Below are 20,978 nucleotides of genomic sequence, written 5' to 3'. Positions count from 1 at the left end.
ACACACACACACACACACACACACACACACACACACACACACACACACACACACACACACACACACACTACCTGACTCTTGGGCAAGTTCACTGATGAATTCGATTAATTGTTCAACTTTACATTTGGCAGCAACGCAACCCAATATTATGTGACTTCTGATAGGTCTGCGCTCTCTGTGAGCTCCTGTTCAGACCTTAAATTCCTTTGCTGTCCCCTCCCTCGCTCTCCATCTTTAGTCTGCGTTTACCCAGTCTCCACAATTGTCTCTATCCTCACTGGTGTTCCCGGACCACTGATAGCTGTCATGCTCCGCCTTATTCCATCATCCGATTTTTGTACCATTAGCTCCGTCTTGCGCACATCCCTCAGCATTCACTCCTGATCCCTCATCTTTTGTCTGTGCCTTGCCCCACGAACGCAGTTACATCCATAACAAGATAAGCTTTTGTCTTTTTTTTTTTTCTTCGAAAACAACACGTGTGCGCGCACACTCCCACACACACTGTATCAGGGCCACTTATTCCCAAGGCAGCCCAAGGCTTTGGTGTTCCCAGATCTAGTTGATGAACGGGTCACAGCGGCCAATCACGCACCGGCCAGGAGGCCCAGAGGGGCGGAATGTGGGTCAGTGCAGCCAATGATAAGCTGCTTTTTCCCCATGAGAGTCAGGTGATTGACAACTGGTGCTGGACAGGAGTCAAGAGGGTAATTGTCATCCGACTCCCTCGCTCTCTTACTCTCTCTGTTTCTCGATCTTTTCTGACTGTCTCTCCTTCTCATCCCAGACACTTTCCGCTCTTCCCTCAACCGTGTGCTCTGCTGCCTCCCCTCTCCAACCTACTTCCTGCTCTCTTGCACCTCCCCTCCTCTCCATAACCTGCCACCAGCTCCACGAGGACCCTCTCATTGGCTGCCCTTCCCGTCCCCCTGGAACGACTTTATGACACTATTGGCAGAGAATTGATGCCAATCTTTATCCCCAGCTCGCGACCCCGGGGAGCCTCCCCAACTTCAACTGCCTGTGTCAAACACACATGGCACACGCAAGGCTCGCTAGTCAGGGGACAAGGCCAGAAGCTGATTAACCAAATACTTTTATCAGCACTGAAACCATTCTCTGTGTCTGCCTGCAGTTGGAACAAAACGGCCTTAAAATACAAAACCACGCATATGCATGCAGAGCGCCAGACCAGTTTGAGGTTTGGGACTGTTTGTGTTTGTGTGCTTTTGTTTGTGAGTATGTGTGTGCAAAGGGACAAAGGGTGCAGAGGGCTTAGACGGATGGAAGCGAAGCACCATCGCCACAAAGCCTGACGGACAAGCTTCATTGCACCATGCCTATTTTTTTTCTATTCTTGTCTGTTTTCCCTCCTCTCTCTGTTCATATTCTTATCATACCGTCCGACTTTCTACTTTCTTCAGTTGTAAAATCTTCCTCCTTTTGTGCCTTGTTCTGTTGGATTCTTACTGTATATGAGGTCATTGTGGTTTTACATCATGCTGTGCTATGCAGCTGAGTTGCTATGCGACCTAGGCCGAACATAAACTGGACCATATTCAACAAATCCCTCACACTCTGTCTTGACTTGAACACACACGCACAAACATCCCAAAATTCACCATCATTGTGGGGGGGGGGGGGGGGGGGGGGGGCAAGGCATGACAAAAACAAAGATATGTGATTGGCCTTCCATGTCATTGACTGAAGAATGACAAATTTGATCAAAACAAATAGATTATTCCACAGGACAATAAAATTACTGGTTAAATACAGGAGCACAAAGGCTCCTCTGAAAACAAGGAAGCATCACACACAACAACAAGCACAGAGTTGATGTTCGGGGCCAAACAACACAGCGTGAGATTAAAGAGCCTCTCTGATCTGACATTTTTTTTTTCGCTGTCAGAGATGTTGCACATTGAGTCAAGAGAAGAAGACAGAGCGACAAGAGGAGGAACGTGTGCACGTCCTCTTGTGTGTGTGTGTGTGTGTGTGTGTGTGTGTGTGTGTGTGTGTGTGTGTGTGTGTGTGTGCGAGCGAGAGAGAAGAACGATAAGAAGTGTAAGACTAAAGCATGGTCACAAGTAGGAAAGGCAAACATTCCTCTGGAGTACCTCTGCTCTTGGGAGGTACTCCAGAAATAACTGGAGAAATAACTACAAGCTCCTCCGGCAGCTTCCACTACCAACACGGTACCAAGTTCAACATTGGTAAGACTTAGTGCAAACACGAGCGAAGACGGGGTGAGGAAGAGCAGAAACGGATGGCATGCAAAGAAGAAGGGGAGAGAACAAGATGGAGGGTGGAGGGTTGGGAGGGCTTCATAATTGCCTTCTCGTGTAGTACAGGCTGGGGAGTGCTTCCTGACTGAAGACACCAATTTCACGCTTAGGCATTATTTAGCTTGATACAAACTTGATTAGGAGGGGAGCGGCAGAGAAACACACACACACACACACACACACACACACACACACACGCACACACACACACACACACAGAACCAGACGGAGAGGAAATGACAAATGAAGTGATTTGTGTCATTTGGCGGGGCTGGCAGACAGATTAGCTCACTTCTCAGGATTCTATTGGGATTAACAAGGAAAATATACACAATGCGTATGCACGGAGCGTTACAGGTACCCCTTAACAGTTAATAACTTGGTTGAATGAATACAGAATAAAGAGCCATGGATAACTCACAATAGCTATTAGTGCGGGCTCACTATTTGGCAAGTTTTTTTGTTGTTGTTTTGTTTTTTGTGCTGAATCCCTGATCAGTCATCATGGTTCGATACCATTTATAACTTCTTAAACATATCTGATTCCATGGATTTATGATGCACACTGCCATTTCAACTTATTCAGAAGTATTAGGCACCCACCATAAAAAAATACCCCTAAAACGCGACGAATAAAGTAAAAGAAATACAGAAATAAACATTTTACAATAAAAAAATAATTTACATGCGCAAGAATACATTCAGGGCGGCACGGCAGTCGACTGGTTAGCACATCCGCCTCACAGCGCCGAGGTGCAGGGTTTGATTCCGGCTCCAGCCTTCCTGTGTGGAGGTTGCATGTTCTCCCCATGCCTGTGTGGGTTTTCTCCGGGTACTCCGGTTTCCTCCCACATTCCAAAAACATGCGTGGAAGGTTAATAGAATACTCGAAGTTTTCCCTAGGTGTGAGTGTGAGCGCAGATGATTGTCTCTGTGTGCCCTGCGATTGGCTGGGAACCGGTTCAGGGTGTCCCCCGCCTACTGCCCGAAGAGAGCTGGGATAGGCTCCAGCACCCCCACGTCCCTTGTGAGGATTAAGCGGATTGGAAAGTGGATGGATGGAAGAATACGTTCATCATGTGAACTAAATAAAGGAGCCTCTTGGAATTAAAGCTGCATTTTGGCCAATATTAAGTGATATAGGTACAGTTTGTGACAAACAATGAATCACCGGTAGTCAATGTTTTGGTTCACCAACACCGTCATCATTATCATTTTGAATAAACGGTTTCACATACTTTGCTAATTGAAATTCCCTCTTTTGTTTTTAATATGATGTAACGATCATCACAAATTTTTCCACAAAAGTGCAATAGTGATTTATTGTCATATTATAATTTAAAAAGAAGACTTATGATATCTACTAATACGCCCCCCCCCCACAAAAAAAATACGTTAGGAATTTTGTCTGAGTACATTTTTATTCAGAACTTTTTTTTCAACGTGGCCTTACTATGTCATGTTAATAGGCAAATGGAGGTCTTATTGTAAAGTCTAAAACGTATCATTACTTAGTAATGAGCTTTTAGGACCAGTTAATGGAGAAAAGCAGTCGCGCAAAATGTAGTCTCACCATTTGGCAAGCGGGACAGTCTCGCTGTTCTTGTCCAATGACTTGTGAAAAGTTTATTAAGTATTTAAGAAGAATTTGCAAAGTAATTAGGGATCGCTTCATAAATTATTCAAGAGTGTACCCACCCCGATTACCTTGTGCCTTGATTTTGGTGCATCTCATTCGAAAGGTTAATGGGTAGAGAATGTGTGAATTCTGCTCCACGAGTAACTTCAAATTGCCGCTTAGAAACAAAAGGGTTTCACACAACAATGCCTTTGCACTGAAGTGAAAACATTGAAATGTCTCATTTTTTTTTCTACCACCACTTCAACTCTGTTTCATTTCATCAGCTGTCACTGTTGCTTTCACGTTCTCATTGGCTGTCGCCCCCACTCGTTCTATTGTATTGCTCACAGCGGGGCCCACTTGCCTTTTGACTGGAAGGTGAATGGAAAGGACTTAGAAAAACCAACTAAAGACTCCGGCACTAAAAAAAAAAAAAAAAAGCAATGGTAGCTCTGTAGTGAGGCACACAACAAAGGACGGTCAAAGTGTCCAAAAAAAGAGAGAGAACATGACAGTTAGCTTGTCCTGTTTAACTCCACACTTGAGGGACAATACACACCAGTGTGTGTCACACCGGTTATGTTGGGTCTCTATGTGACGAGGGGGAAAGCGGAAAGAGGACATAAAATAATCTTTGTGGTCAGAGCGATACAACGGTGCGCTAAGATGAAATTGTCGACCTTTGAGGAAGTATCAGAGACAAAAAGCAGCCTATCCAATGAATATATCATGAAACGGGAACATGTGAAGAAGGGTGCTAGTAATTGCCCCCACCACTAATGTTCAATGCACGGCAGGTATCAACGGAGGGGGTTGAGGAAGGAGTCGAGGGAGAATTGCGATTGACTGAGTAAAGGAAGGAGGGAGGAAACATTGAGGAAGGGAAAGTGTCCAGAAAACATTACCTTGACAAATTGAAAGCACACATATCAAAACAAATGTACAAAACTCAAAATCTCCTTCCCGCTAGCATCAATCTAAAGCGATCAAACTGGCAAGAGATCAACTATTTTGCATTCAACTTTTACAGGGACGAAATGGAATCAAACTTTGGAGCATTAAATTCATTCCATGAACGACGCACAGTGGCCAGATGGCAAGCTAGGTATGATTAAACAGAGCACGTGTGTGTGTGTGTGTGTGTGTGTACGTATAGTCACACCAGTGTCATCTTTGTCTTCTTGGACACATTTGTGTGGCGATGTGTGCCATGGCGTTACGGGGGCGTTGTTTGGGGGTCTCCAGAGGTGTGGGTGTCAAGGTCCAGTGAGTTAGCAGCAGATAAACAAGGTCAGCTAAGCTGCAACAATGGCGCAGTCCTGGCCCGTGACGCCTGGTTTCCCCACAAACACCCATGCACGACCGCACCAGGTCAGCCGCTGATAACGGGTTACCACTGGCACCCGAACGCACTCACCACTTCTGGATACACTCGCACAAACGCCATAGGACATAAATCGAAATGAGATTTTGAATGGGACATCGAGTGGGAACTCACTCCGTGCCAGCTCCATGAAAGTTAGGCATGTGAAATTCTACACTGGCAATGCTCCATTCACGTCCATCCGAAACAAGATGAACAAATACCAAACAATAAATCACATTTAAGTGTTACGTCACTTTTCGTGGGTGATATGTTCAATAATCCCTCACAATCGGTGAATTTCTGTAAAGGACGCCCATCATTCTAAATGCTTGTTACACTAAATTTAACTAACTTTCCACTTACAAGATGCAGAAGAAGACGAAAGATGAAGAACAACAACGATGGTCGTCATGGCAACTTCTGCTTTCAACAAGGACTTAGAAGGACCAAAAGGCACATGAGCCAACCGAGATTGTACCTTGAGTTACAATGTGATGCGGGATTCTGGTGAAGTTAAGCCATTTTCAACTACAAAGAAAAAGTTGAATGCAGTTACTGAGCGGCTGCCGTTAGCAGAGCGCACTTCGCTCATGTTAATTTCTGAATGCAGCTTGTGCTTCAACTTCAGCTTTACTTTCCTTGTACTGCCTGATGCACTGGGCTCCGGTCCACCATTTTGGAGAGCACACTGAATAACAGAGCGGAACGTTCTGGGTTTCCGAATCGTCTTCGTGAAACAGGGCACTTGGAGCGCGTTTCCGAACGCACCCATGATGAGGGAACGGGGATTTTGGGGGTGACTAGTAATGCTCATGGTCGCGATTTCTTTCGATTTTTTTTTTTTCTTACTGGACCAGCTTAGAGGGAAGAACACAAGCAAGAAAGTTAACATTTTGTCAATATTTTCTGTTGACTTATTAAAAAAATAGAAATCAATAAAATCACAGCTAAGTTAAAGAAAACAGATTGATTTGAACGTGTCCTTTACTCATGAGGTCAAACCAACAATCACGGGTTCAAGATGTTATTAACATGAATCTACAAATGCGTTTTGACTATTTAATTTCAACTGGAATCTGTTGATGCTAAACGAGTGACCTGAAGTAATAGCAATTTAATGCAAAATCTGAAATTTCCACCAGTTGTGTGCATCAATTAAAATGTCCAAATGATTTATTTACCAATGGCATTTTGGAAAATTCACACTGGGAAACGCTCAGGTGTATCTAAAAGGCTCTTTAAAGACTCTTTGCAATTGAGCATCATGTGACAGTGTGTCAGGTACTCAGCATGAACTCCACCAGAGCCGCCAAACTAAAGTTGCTAAATGGAATACCACCATCCGTTATTTTATTATTTATACCTGCAGCGCTCCAAAAAGTGGCATGTCAAAAATGTGTTGAGAAGAAGAAGAAAAAAAAATCCGAAATCAATTCAGGTCTGTTTCACTCGCAGCCTTCAAGTGTGCTATAATTTGGTCCTAATTGAGTACAGATCAACGTGAGTCCCATTATATTCAACGCAAAGTGCCGTTGGGTTCCACCAATCACCAATTAGATTAGCTTGTTTTGTCCCATTAAAAAAAAATAAAAACTCAAATTCATTCCCTGCTGAGTAGTCAAAGTCAATAGAATTTCAAACAAAGCTTTTTCGAAAGCCATTTAATGGTTCAACGAGCCTTTATGCAAAGCCAATACAAGCTTTTACACAGGAGCAGATCCATGTTGTTATGCGTCCAATGGCCGCACGATTGTTGAAAGCGTCTCGCGCTGCATTAAATGACATGGCACGGTTGCAACTGTGAAGCAGAAATACAATTAAACGTTGGCCTTTTTCATGAATTTTAGCACAGAGCGTCTGGCACGTTTGTTACGTCTATCGCATGGAACGTTTTATGTGCTCTACTTTTTCATCGTAAGTAGTCCACCAGTAATATCGATCCAAGTTGGATACATTTCGATTTTGCAAAGTTATTCCTTGGCACATCATAGTTGCGACGGCTGACCCATTTTGAAAAACTTTGATTTGAGATTTTTTTTTTCCCAAGGTGATCTTCCCATGTAGATTTTGGGAAACAGAAGCAATAAATCAATCTGTTAGAATAAACAAGATTTGTCTTCGACTTAAGATAAAATAAAGGCAAATGAACCATGAATTAATGTGACACTTGCAGTCTTGTAAGCATTCACGACTTCACAAAATGAGCCCTGACAAGTTTGTCATAAACTTACGTCAGTAACTTCGATAACATGAACCCTTTCATGCGCCCTGTAACCTGATAACATGATAAGCTGTCCACTGTAGTACCCGCTGTCCCTGAGAGGGTTAATGTCATTTTGTGGCTTTATCACAATTTTCAGGCACTACACATGACATCTACATAATGGAAAAAAAAAAAGCACGCTGACTGACTAAAATGCCCCCCCACCCCCCACCCCGACCCCACTGCCCATCCTAAATTGCATCCTTTGCGATTTGAAAATTGCATTCCACTACATTGTGATATCGATTTCTATTTCTTTCATTGCTCAGTTCTACCAAACTGTGATCCCCAAATTTTCGGTGCCATACTGATCTGGCAGCAATATAAAGTGACCAGTGTAAGGACATCAAGTTTTATAAGAGCGAGCCAGAGTCTGTGCGCTGTGCACCCCCCCCCCCACCCCCCAAAAAATGACATTATTAAAGCCACAATAATGGCAAAGCCAGATGTGGCCTGAGAAGTAAAGGGGAGGAAAAAAGGAAAACTTGCCGGTGCACAATTAACACACCAACAGTGAGGACAGACGCAAAGGCTGTAAAAGAAGAAGTGACACACCACGCTGTACGTTGACACGCACATCAGGCGAGTCTCATAACAACCGAAGCCCTAAAATGGATTGCCACTTAATGACATTTCACAACCACAATTAATTTTGACTTATTTTAGCAGCTTGGCACCACTTAATTTAATGTCTTGCACACTTAATTGACAATAACTTTAACTCGCCGCGATGAACAATTACGGTCCCAGAGTCTCTTAGTTACATTCCGATAACATACAGACATTCAATCGCGCCTCGTCGCAATGCATTATAGAAATAGGATGGCGAAAACGAACAGATTTCATCATCGTGATGCCGCTTTCGTGTTTGGAAAGAGGGTCCAGGCGAAGTTCTTCATAGCCCAACTCAAAATCTGGTTATATGATGCCCAGTGCACACAGTGCGGGAGAAAATGAGATGGGGTGTAAACAGGAGGAGGACGACGCTGAAAGGAGGAGATTGAGTGGAATTGATGCCATTAGCCTGGGGGAGTTAGCTCGCTTGCCGTCCCTGGTCAAAAGGCTCATTCGCCCTCGGCTGACGATAAACAACAGTCTCAACAAACTCAACAGACGCACAAGAGTAAGTGCTCCCTGTTTCACCACCATCACCCCCTCACCCCTCCTCCACCCCCCACCGTCTCCGTCTCCCTGTCATATGTGCTCAACTCCAGTTTAATGTCCTGCAAATGAAGCGGATTTATTAATGTGTAATTAAGTAATAATCATCACTACATAATGCATGAGAGACTCGAGGGGCTAAGAGCTGAGAGCGCGAGGAGAGAGAGATAGGATAGAGAGGTTTGCGGAACAGACAGAGGAGGAGGTTTTCGCTGTCGCGCCTCACTAAAGACACACATTAAAAAGGGATTAATCCACTGAAATAATATTTTGATAAGTCGGAAGCGGTGCTCGCTCGCTCGCTCACCACCTCCTCCTCCGCCTCCTCCTCTTCATCCCACCTCTTCTCTTCTCCCATCATGCATTTGTCCGTGTTCAATTAACAGACTGCAATTAGCTGAGTGCCCGACTGCTAATACAGATTTAATCTGTGTGAAGACAAGACAGAGGTGAAATCCATATAAAGAGAGCAAAAGAAAGACGGATGGCTACGGCTGAAGCGATCCGACAAAATCGGTTTGTCGTGGGACACGCGTGTTGATGTTATTGACGCCATTTCACAAAGGACGGCGGTGTGACCGTTATAAATTCCTCACCAAGACAACTTTCACTGAGAAGTAACTGGAGATTTAAAGCTTGATGGAGCATCTGCAAATAAGACATTTATTTATTTGCCTTCCCACACCAAGTTACTTCCGGTTTCAGAAGCAACACGCTTTGGCGGCAAGCTAGTTTGGCCCACAATGAATTGTCATTTAGCGATATCCTTGATTGACTATGGTGAAAATTACCGGTAATCTTTTTTTTTTTTTTTTTTTTTTAATCGTTCTCAATGGATGGGAGAAAGAGAATTTTTCTAAACTTTTTGAATGTTGTGTTTTGATGACGGTGTTGTGTGGACCATGTGACTCAACCTCCCGCAGCTGTCATGTTGCTCGTTTCGATTACGACAACTCATTGAGGCTGAATCAAGTAGACAACCCCCCCCCCATCTTGCCTCAAATGCATGAAAATATGATTCATCCGCAATCCACATCATCGACAGACACCTCACCCATTAACTGATCATTACGTCCATCCGCACACTCACTAACATGAGGTCAAATCTATCGTCAACAGAATTAGCATGATTTAATGATCAGTTATTCATAGCCAGTAGCAAAACACCATCATGCGTGAATAAAGACAGCCATAAACAAACAGGAGTAATAGTGAAACGGTAAAAATCACAACATGAACTGGGAGATAGTGACATCCTCACTTGAAAATGTAATTTAGTGGTCTCGCCCAGCCCTACACCGGGTCAGTAGGAAACAAAAGCAGGGGATGGATGAGCTGGCACTTGCGTGCTTCTCTCACATTGTTTTGTCTTGCCAGCGTCTCTGTAAGGCAGCCGGCGAGTCAGAGTTGGGTGAGCAGGTGAAAGACAGGAGAACATGAAAACACCGATAATCCCCTGCCGATGCTCACCTCGCTCTGCCCTCCGATGCTCCCACTCACCGGCTCTGCGCAAGTGTTGCCCACCTTCAAACACCACTCTATCCCCCTTTACCCTTCACCCCCTGTGTTCCCCTCCAACTCAGTCTCCCCCCTTCACCCTCTATATCCCCCAATGTCAGGTCTTGTCAAGCTGTCAGTAGGGCAAGGTGTGAAGGGGAGATAGCAAAAGGCATGTACGCGTGCACACACACATACACACAGATGCATGACTACACATCGGCTTATGCAAGCTAGACTACAAGGCCTGCATCACCTTAGGTGGATAAACACAGAGTGCTGCTGCTGCCGGTGGCGGTGGTGGTCCTTGGCCTCAGCTTTGCTTCGCTCTGCTTCACCTGGCTGCCTGAATGAAGCTAAGCTGGTTATCCCGCTGCCTTCATGACACAGCCATGTCTATGACGCGTGCAAACAAGAATATGAGAATGCAGATCTCCCGAGCAGAAGAACACGCAGACTTCGGGGGAAGCAACAAAAAGGCGTGGCGGACAAAGTCAATGGGCCAAAGCAGAGGATTTGTACGTAGCCATGCGTCCGCAACACTGTACAACCGCCACATGCTGGTTGTAAAGGGAAAACTCCATGTTGAATCCAAACAGTCCAGCCCCCAGTAAAATCTTCCTTCTTTACATCACAGCCGCATCTACAATTTCACAATCTTGTATTTTGTGCTCATAAAAACTGAGCATTATTATACTTATGGAGCCCGAATTTTTGAGACAACACTTGTATGGGACGTAAACCTCAAGGGCCGTTTTCGATGTTTCCCTTCCTCCAACACACCTGATTCAAATGATCGGCTCATCAGCAAGCTCTGCACCAGCCTGATACCGATCCTGATCATTTGAATCAGGTGTGTTGGAGGAGGGAAATATTTAAAACAGGCAGGATAGCAGCCCTCCAGGACCAAAGTTGCCCCACCCCGGATTTAGAACATGCGATCTTTACAGAATTTGCAGTGTGAAAAGATTTTGCCAAAATGACATGATGTCAAAATTCTGAGTCTGATTGGGATGGCCGCTTCCTGAGTGCAATGTACCAAGAATTTTGAAAATCCGACAACGGGATCCGGATAAATTGAGTTTTTTTGTGTTGGGGGGAGAACCCTGCCTTTTTTAAATGGATAATTTCTCAGCATACTGTATCTCCTCAAAAATGTGATTTTTGTCTGCTACTGCAGGGAATCACTTCTCCAATTGGCTAAGAAAATTCAATTTAAAATATCCACCAATAATCTGGCCCGGGGCAAAATCCCAAGCGCTTCTCCAAGTCGATGTATCAAATTGATCATGCATGACCTCTCAATAACTTGCCCAAAAACCGTCACTTAAATAGCGCAAGTGGAACATTATTCAAGTGAGGAGCAGAATAGATCATGCACACTAATCAATACGTTTCAAACATAAAATACATTAAGCACATTCGAATGAATGGACATGGAGAGCCAAGTATTTTTTTAAATTGATGTATCATAGTTGAGAACCACTGGCTTTCTCAACACCGAGGATCACTGTTCCGCAAAAGTAACTAAAAATCTACGACACACGGCACCTGTTCAAAAGCTTCACCACTTGTTGAGCACATAAAAAGATTCTATTCGTCAAGCTTGACAAACAACTCGCATTACTGACATCCAAGCCTTACTTGATATCTTCACAGAGGACATAAATCAACAACAACAAAAATTGACTAAAAACTCTAAAAACAATAAAAGTGCAAAAAATAAATAAATAGTGCAATTTAGTGAACTGTTAAAAGTGCTCCCTAAATTCAGGTTATTGATATCAATGCTATTTTCAACTATAATTACAGGTAGCTTAATTTTCTCACGCAATAACGTGAGGGTCAAAAACTGAAAGCTGGTTGCCAAGGTTAGTGTGTGACCTCAGTGGCTCTCAAGGTGTGATCTCGCGCAACTGCCTTGTTTCCAAACACAGTCATTCGATTCCTGCACAAACTACCCGCAATATGCACAACACCACCAGTGTGTCTTGTGTGGAACTACCATGTTGACAAATGAACCAGAGAAACAAAACAAGACGATATTCTCACTGGGATTGAACAGCCCCGTCAGACTAAGCGGCCAGTTTGAATTTGTGTCAGGTCTGGTAGCTTCCTAGATAGTCTGAGTGGGACAGCCTAAATGGAGAAGGAAATGGGGGAGGGGGTGTTGACCACATGGTCAGCCCATCCCGTTGCCCATCTGGGTCCCATAAAGGAAACATGGAGACCAAGGCCACCACATGCCCTCATGCATGATGCCCATTCACCCATGCGCTACAATGAATACTGGCTTGCAGTAATTACACAAAGTGGGGCTCTTCGTCTGACTCAACAACATTTCTGTTTGGGGGGGTAAATAAAATTAACTCATGGTATTTTGTTTTGAACTTCATAGAAAAATAATCAATGCCGTCCAAGCGCAACCACAGAGAAGATGAGATGCAAAAGTAGCAAAACACTGATGGAAACGGACATTCTTCAGATTTTAGATGAGAGGCGTCAACAACTTGTTTAGCACATCTGAGGCACAAAATGATGTAAAACAACAAAGCCTGACAGCGTGTGCGTGAAGTCCAGTGGATATGTAGGGGTCAAGGGAGGTCCATTTAGCAAAACAAGCGAGGAAAAACACACTCCGACAGAGCAGATTAGAATATAGAGGACCAATTAGACGATGTCAAGGGAGCTATGCAGAAGTGCACCATCCTTGATAAGCTAATTTTAAAACCATTGGGAGTGATCATTGCACTTTTTCTGGTAACTCAAGGTGGACGACCGCTAACAGAAAATAACACTTTCAACCCGAGCTTGAAAAGTCAAGTGGCAAGCGAAAGCTCAAGTGGTGGTTCTGGCCGTTCTGGCTTTCCAAACAGAAAAGTGCAGGACGCGTTTTTTCTTACCTTTAACTGAGCGCGGTTTGGCCTGTTTTCGTCTGGACATCTCTGCTGCGGGTTTAACTCGACTGCTGCTGGGGTTGTTTTTCCGCTCCGTTCCGTGTTTTCACCTCACCATGCAGGCGGGCACAGCCGAGGTTCAACCGCCCTCCTCTTCCTTCACTCGGTCGCGGCTTCTTCGCCTGTTGCAATGCGGCACCTCCGCTCGCTCGAGTCGGCGTCGGAGGGGAGGAAAAAAAAAATCACACCGCGTGGGTCCCGCAACGCGTGGAGTCGGTAACGCCAAGTGTGGGGCGTAGGAAGAGTAAGCAACCTGTAGAATAAACAACTTCTACTTAAACGCGACACTCGGAAATACCGTCAAAGTGAGTCCGGCAATGTCCGTTATCGCGAAACGCGAAGGTCCAGGTAATGAGCGGCGACGAGCGTGGATTGTATTGGCGTGTGTCGGTGAACGGAATCTGCCCCCTTTGCAAAGTAACGACCACTGTCTGTTTTTAGTTGAGTTCGTCTCTGCCCTCCGTGAAAGCGTCGCTCGGGCTCCGTCCCTTTGCTAGTAGTGCTCGGGTGGCACTGACATGACGCATCTCCCTCCACCCCCCCTCGCGTGAGGAATTTGACTAGGAACGTGTTATTATTTCCCAAAAGCCCTGTGCCCTGTGGTGTTAATAAGAGCCAGATATTCGCTAGCCTCTGTCTCCCTGCTTTTTCTTTGTCCTGACTCTGGCTACCAGTCTCCCTCCTCCTCCTCCTGCCTCTGCTGGCGGGGCTGCGGCGCAGACACACATAATAAAGCCAAGGCAGGCAGTGCTTGGCTGGAAATGTAGCCGCGTCCCAGCAGGGGGATGTGAGAGAAGGGTCCCGGCGGGGGAGCGCTCTGATCCCGCAGGGAGCAGCTCGGCACAGCCCGGGTTGGCTGAGGCTGAGAGGCAGGCAGGGCTAAGTTGACGGGAAGAGGGAGAAGAGAGAGAGGCCGACAGTCAAGCGACGGGCTCGGGGGGGAGTGTTGGCCAACAGCGCCTACCCGCGGCAAACTCGTGTCACTACACCGGAGACCGAGAGACCTGACAGGGAGGAGACAGAAAGAAAACGTGGAATTGGATTTCGGTGGGAGATGGGAGGACGTCAATTAGATAGGTCAGCCTTTCCCATCCTCGAAAGCCGAAGCACATGCACTGCTCACAAAATACTGGGATTTTTCGGTGAAATTACGGATAAACCTCAAATGCACGCACGTGGACAGTTTGTTCAGTGCAGTACGCACTGTATACTAAAACAACGTTGTTGTCAATGTACGAACAGATTTACTCACTCTAGTGAGAAATTAGGGCCTGTTTAGTTGGACACAGTTGATATACTCACAGGAATTCATTAATTAATCTGTTGTATGAATGACGACAGGTGAATGCCTAGGTGCAGTGGTACAGTGGTTGGGAATCACATATAGCTACAGTATAGTGCCCTTCATCATTAATGACACCCATGGTTAAAAGCATTCAAATTCATTCATTTTGTTTCATTACAGAAGCATACTCACATTGTGAAAGTCGAAGAAAAGGTTCGCCAGACACAAAATCAAAGCTGCTCCCTTGGCCAGACCTCAACCCCATTGAGCACCTGTGGAGGGGGCTAAAGAGGAGAGGACCCAGGTTGCTGGATGATTTAAGATATTGGGCAAGGAGGGTGTATTCTCTCATCTTGTGAAACATAAGAGATCGGGTGATGTTTTGTTGGCAAAAAAGATTACAAGTAATTACATACAAAATATTAACAGGCTGTTCTTGTGGCACACATGATTTGATGGGGGGAAAAAATAATTTGGGGACCCGCCCACACTGAATAAATGCATTTGAATTAAAAAGTTGTATTTTTCTTCTTTTTCTTTGGTCCTATGCTATTTTGGAGGGAAAAAATATTAGAAGCTAAAAAATACATCTTAACCACGATAACTACCAATGATTATGTCAGGCAATGTCAAAATAGAACAGTTTTTACAGGATGAAATCTAATTTAGCAACTATTTCAATTATACGCAAGGTACAATTTAGTTGTCCTCTTTATGAAATCAAATAACGGCGTGGGTACATTCCCAGCTAGTGACCCAGCCACTTGCTGGTTCCGAGCGTAATTTAAAAATGTGTGGGTTGCATCAGGAAGGGCTTCCCGTGTAAAATGTATGCTGAATAAGTCGTGGTTACTGTGTGGTGGCCCTGAGACAACTCAAAAATGGTTACATTAAATCAACATCACTGATTCAAAAACATATTTATAGTTTGCTTACACAAGAACAAAGACAAAATCTGTGTTTTTTATATATATATATATATATATAATTTTTTTTTGATTTGCTCATTGAAAAGGTCAAATTTACCCATTTGAAAATCTTGAATGTGTTCACTTAATAACAAATACATTATTGCGCTGGCCTTACGGTTTTTCTTGGTAATCATTCAAAATTCCAATTTAAATTGTGTTGTATTTCTTGACTAATACAGACGGGGTCACATTGACCGATGAACATTGTTGTTAAGAAACAAAACAATAGAAGGGTTAATGTGCAGAAGGGGAAAAGCTTGGTCAAGCTTTTTGTGTATGGCAGATTGCCCAGACCTTTTCAGCTCAAGACCAAAATTAATACATTGTTTTCTCATCGACATCCACCCATCCATTCATTTTCTGGCCCACTTACCCTCACAAGTCACTGATGAACTGGAGTCAAGTCACCATTTTTTAAACTGTATTGACTGCATATTTCATGATTACATGGACATGTGACCTGAGCGCAAACTTGAAGAACCTGTCTTCCAAATAATAATACATTCTTGTCATCAGTGTCAATTGAAATCCACATTACCTTCAATTGTCAGCAAGTAAGCAACCTGGCTGAAAAGTCATTGCTCATCATACCTCCCTCAGTCATGGTTTCATGAAATAAAATGTACACATATACCAAACAGGTCGCCAGACATTGCTGACTGCCATCTTAAGTCCTTTTGTTGTCATCAAGTTTTGCAGCTGTGCTTGGCCAAGTCAAAGTAAACATAAAAAAATGCACATTGATCTACTTGTAATTATTGTGGCATACCCAAAGTCATGTAGTGTGGAAACAAAGCAGCCACTCACACAACTCGGATGTGAGATTGATTTGAAATGCAATCCTTTAGTTTGTAAACAACACGAGTATGTATGCATGCAAAAGAAAACCAAGCGCTGGATTTGCTTTAACAGAATATTTCGTTGCGGAATTTGAGCATGTTCCACCTCCTTTGTCTTAAAAGGCTTTAATATTTAACTCATTTGTAGCAATTTCTTCAGGGGAGTCTCTGACAGGATTAGTTTAAGCCTATTCACTTGGGCTGAGCACAGCCTAACCGTGTATAATGAGCATTTTACACACTTCAGGTCTAGACCACAAAATGTCTGCTCCTTTTCTGTCGGTAATATAGATATTCATGTTTTAGATATCAATCCACTAAAGGTTTTAACCGTTCTTAAAAACAAACAAAAAAACCCATTTGGGAATCCTATGAAAAGCTGCCATATAATTTATTGAACAAACATAATTCAATTAGTCACTCAAGTGTACGTGTATGGAAGCGTATGTGCATGTTTGTGTCTTCTTCAAAGCGTCTTTATGTCCGGTAAAGAAAAGCGAAAAACTGTGTGTGGACAAAGTGAAACAGACAAAGGGGGGTGGTAGGGGCGGTGAAAATCACTGGATGCTTTGTTCTTCCCTCTGCGCTCCAACTGAGTGCTCTCTGGCCACAGCTGAGCTTTTGCATGTTCCCTCTCTGGTTGTCATGGATAACTGGGTAACGTGGAGCTCCTGGTGCTAAGCAGCAGGACCACTGGCCTCTGCAGACCATGTCCTCCTGCGGAGAGGCAGAACAGCCTTTAAGATTGACCCCCCTCCCACCTCCCCCCCATTCCATGCTGCGCCCCACTCCCTCACTCGTCTCCCTCTGCCTCACCCTCCGACCCTCAACACTCCCTCCTCATGAAATGAGTGCACATCAGGAGGCCTGTGTGTGTACTTCTGTGTGTGTGTTGCGCTTCCTTAATGTGACTGCCATTGGCACAGAGGGGCAAAAGCCCTCGCTCAGTGGTTGGTCCCCGTCTGACCCCCCCCCTCTCTTTTTCCTCTGCTCGTTTTTGCCGGTAAACACAAAAGAGTGTGGGGGGTGGGGGCTGGGGGTAGCCCACATTACAAGCTCCTTAAGGGTCAAGGACAGGCCCCAAGCTGAATAGCTTCTAAGAGTTGCATTGTCAAATCACATAGCTTGCGATTACACCCTCTGTCATCTCTGCACGGATTTGACTCCCTTACACACAGACAGACACACAATCACGCACGACGAGGAAAACATAAAGTAGCCGCAACAGAGTAAGTCGCTCGACCGACATGCAGCAGGAATTTATACAGACAGGACATGAATGGACCAAACCAGAAGCAGATGTGGAATCGTAACTTCCAAAACATGGAGTAGGCTTTTGGATTTCATACCGAAACAACAAAACTTATAGAGACAAAGGACATAAAAGTTGTCGTTCAAATCACATTGGAATCTCCCTAGTGGAACACAGCAACAACCTCTGCTAAAATTTCACTCTTTTGTCAAATAACTGATGTACGTTTTGATCATCATTATCATGCATTGCGAGTTGCGGCTGGATGGCTCGGAGGGGTAGCACCGCTAACTTTGTACTTGAGAGCTAATCCTGGTCAGGGCAAACTTCTAAGAAGTCTAACACTGACTGAGAGAGAAAAAAATGTGTCTGGGAGGATCTATTTGTCTACTCCTGTAGTGTTCATTTAATTCTGATTCGTGAATTAAAAAAAAAAACTTTCCCAATGTTATTTAACTTTTAAAAGTTTTGATTTAACTCTGGAGAGTGTTGTGCTAAATAAACTCAGACAGAATACTAAAATCAAGTATGTAGGAGTCAATTCCCAACTGGACTTTTTTGTTGTCAAGAAGTAACGTGACCAAAACAGTCATGGTAACATCACACAAACAGATTAATTACACAAGCATGATTTTCTATTTTTGTGACGGCAATACAGAAAGTCAGAATATGGTTATGATGGCCATACAACAACAAGAAATGTAACTTGTGGTGAGCTGACAAAAAACCCCAAAACAAAACAAAAAAACAGTACATGAATTTGTCCTGACTCCTCATATAACATGTCCATGATTCAGCCATTTTATATCACCACCAAATTTTGGACAAGACACACAAACACACACAAATTGACAAACAGGCCTTCACACATTTTTTGTCAGGTGGTTTAGACTCCAACGCACCCTCACACATCAGAACAAGTGATCCAGAAAATGGTAGGGCGGATATTGGTCATAGAGTGAACAGAATTTCCTCTTGAGGAAATTACAAATCAAACAAGCAAACTGTTGTGTCTTAATATTTGTTATTGTTGTTACCATGGACTGATGAACTACATGATGAGAGTAACCAAAAAAAAAAGGGGGGGGGGCAGAGCGAGCGTGAGCGTGAACAATTTTTTTTTCCCTAACAGAAGGCGTCAACGGCAACATCATTGACAATCTGCTGACCTCTACTGGCCGTAAATGGTAGATGTATGTAATTGTAGATTCGGTTTTTTTAAATATGGCGATGTAATAAAACTACGTAAAATTCGTATTTACAATTGAATCGGAATTTTCTACAATCTTGAATTTGCATAGGATTTTTTTTTGCTCTCATAGAGTGGTTATTTCGAATGTACATGTTTATAACAGATATACTGTTCACTAAAACGCTACTTAAACGTATGGGTGGGTATTGTGATGGTTACAATTTCAATAGATTAACACACACACAACACACACACACACACACACACACACACACACACACACACACACACACACACACACACACACACACACGCACACAAAGAACGCTGCAGAAATGTTCTCTGTCCCATCACTCTTCAAGTGGTATTCATGAAAGACAAACTTAACCCTAATAATATGAGTTAAGGTATTGAAACTTGGCAGATGCTTGTACACTACAAGGCCACCAGACAGACAGCTAACCAGACAACAAACCAATTTGCCAAATATTTAACACGCTGTTCTGTCAGGTAGGCAGCCAATCAAACAGCCCGTTTCATCTCTGACTCTGACCCATGACTTGTGCTTATGGCCTGGGACTCTTCCTAGCAACATGAGACTCACTTTAGCAAAGTTATTTGAATTTGTGAACAACTCATGCATGAACCCGTGACACATATACTGGTGTAAAACATACTGTAAAACACACATGCCGTGCACACATGTGCCAGAGGCACACCCCAACAGGCAAACATGTTGATAATTAGAGCCTTGTTATTGAAACGTGCCTTTGCGACAATTAACACCCGAATGTGTGTTTCTGGTGATGGGAGGGAAGGTGTTTGCTGTGGTGCAGGGGAGTTCATGTTCGATATCACTTCAAGAGTTCCTGGCGTGCAAGCGCACACCTACCGAGGCACAACGCACTAAGACCACCTTCTGTCAAACCATTTTCCAAGCCTGGTAAAAACCAGGCAGAGAGTAAAAGGAGTGATTTGTCAAAATGTTGGACTCCTTTCACCTGCTGTACAGTCGATATAAAGTCTACACAGCCTTGTGTAAATGCCAGGTGTTTGTGATAAAAATGAGGCCACGATTAATAATTTCACAACATTTCCCAGCGTTAATGTGACTGTTTCTTCACCCTCCTTCCAAAAAAATAAAAATAAATAAATGGCATACCTGCAGTGAGCTGTGGTGGTGGCAGCCTTGTGTGCTGTTTTTCTAGAGCTCTGATTCGGGTTTTCATCAAGGTGGAGGTACTTTGGACAGTTTCAAACAGCAGTCAGCGTGAGCATGAACCCTTTAGGCTTCTGTGGAAAAGCAACAAAAAATGTCAGGAAAAGCCCAATAGAACACCCGAAATTAATTTGGCTTTCATCAGGTGTCCCTTAAAACAGTGGCAGGTGTGTGCTGACTTCCACCTAACCTAAGTTTGAATATGATTGGTTCATTCTGAATAAAAGCCCGGCATTTGAACTGTGGTGTTGTCATGCCTTGATCAGCCATCTGGTCGAATGGTTTGTTTGTTCAAAATTTTGAAATGTTTATTTAGGACAATGTTTTCATACCAGTGTTGATAAAAGGGACATTTTCCAAGAGCAATCATTTATTTTCAGAAGAAAAACTATAATTAGTTTAATTAATTTTCCAGTCATCAGGAACGGTTTCAGATTTTCTCAGAAGAAAAACTATAATTAGTTTAATTAATTTTCAATTTCCAGAGCAGTAGAATGTTGTATCATCAGCAAATCGGACACATTTAAATTGTTTGGAGACACTTCAGATATCATTTCTATATAAGATGAATAGTTTTGGACCAAGCACAGACCCCTGAGGAACTCCATGAGTGATTTTCAGTTGATTAGATTTTTTTATTGTTGAACTGCACATACTGATGATATCTGTTATCTAAATAACTTTTTATCCATTTATATACTACAGCTCTAATGCCACATCTCTCTAATTTATTCAATAATATACTATGATTATATCGTGTCAATCGGGGTAATAGGAGACAATGATACCTGAAGTGTGTGGTTTATGTCCAGCCTACTTCGTAATTTTGTTTTGGTCGCCGTCGCTGCAGAAAACCCCCGCTTCAAACAGGTACGATGTCGGAAAGAGCAACAGTGCTGTTGTGGCGATCTCAGGGTATTCAGCCATCACTTTAATCCAGAACACCGGCAGAGTTGTTGTCTCGAACGTACTTTTAAGGCCGCCGTTTTTACTCATTTTGCAAGCTCCTGCGTTTTGTTTTTAGCGTAATCGATCTCGTGACAGAAAGCTTGCCTTGACGTGCGTCAAGA

At 43.6% G+C, this 20,978-nt stretch overlaps 1 protein-coding gene across 2 annotated transcripts in view; it reads right to left on the bottom strand.

Annotated features, from left to right (window-relative positions):
- Nucleotides 1–14,689, bottom strand: part of znf423 (zinc finger protein 423) — a 121,329-nt gene extending 106,640 nt beyond the window's left edge. For both annotated transcript variants that reach the window (XM_019857052.1, XM_019857054.1), the window contains exons 1-2: nucleotides 14,628–14,689; nucleotides 13,097–14,154 (exon numbers count right to left, since the gene is read on the bottom strand). In XM_019857052.1, coding sequence (XP_019712611.1) covers nucleotides 13,097–13,136 — 40 coding nt within the window. In that variant the 5' untranslated portion in view covers nucleotides 13,137–14,154; nucleotides 14,628–14,689. The remainder of the gene's footprint in view (nucleotides 1–13,096; nucleotides 14,155–14,627) is intronic.
- Nucleotides 14,690–20,978: the final 6,289 nt, after the last annotated feature.

The sequence above is a fragment of the Hippocampus comes genome, unplaced genomic scaffold, assembly GCF_001891065.2.
Source record: "Hippocampus comes isolate QL1 unplaced genomic scaffold, H_comes_QL1_v1.1 scaffold186, whole genome shotgun sequence".
NCBI lineage: Eukaryota > Metazoa > Chordata > Actinopteri > Syngnathiformes > Syngnathidae > Hippocampus > Hippocampus comes.
The sequence above is the reverse complement of the archived record's forward strand: the minus strand, read 5'-3'. Positions and strand labels throughout refer to the sequence as shown.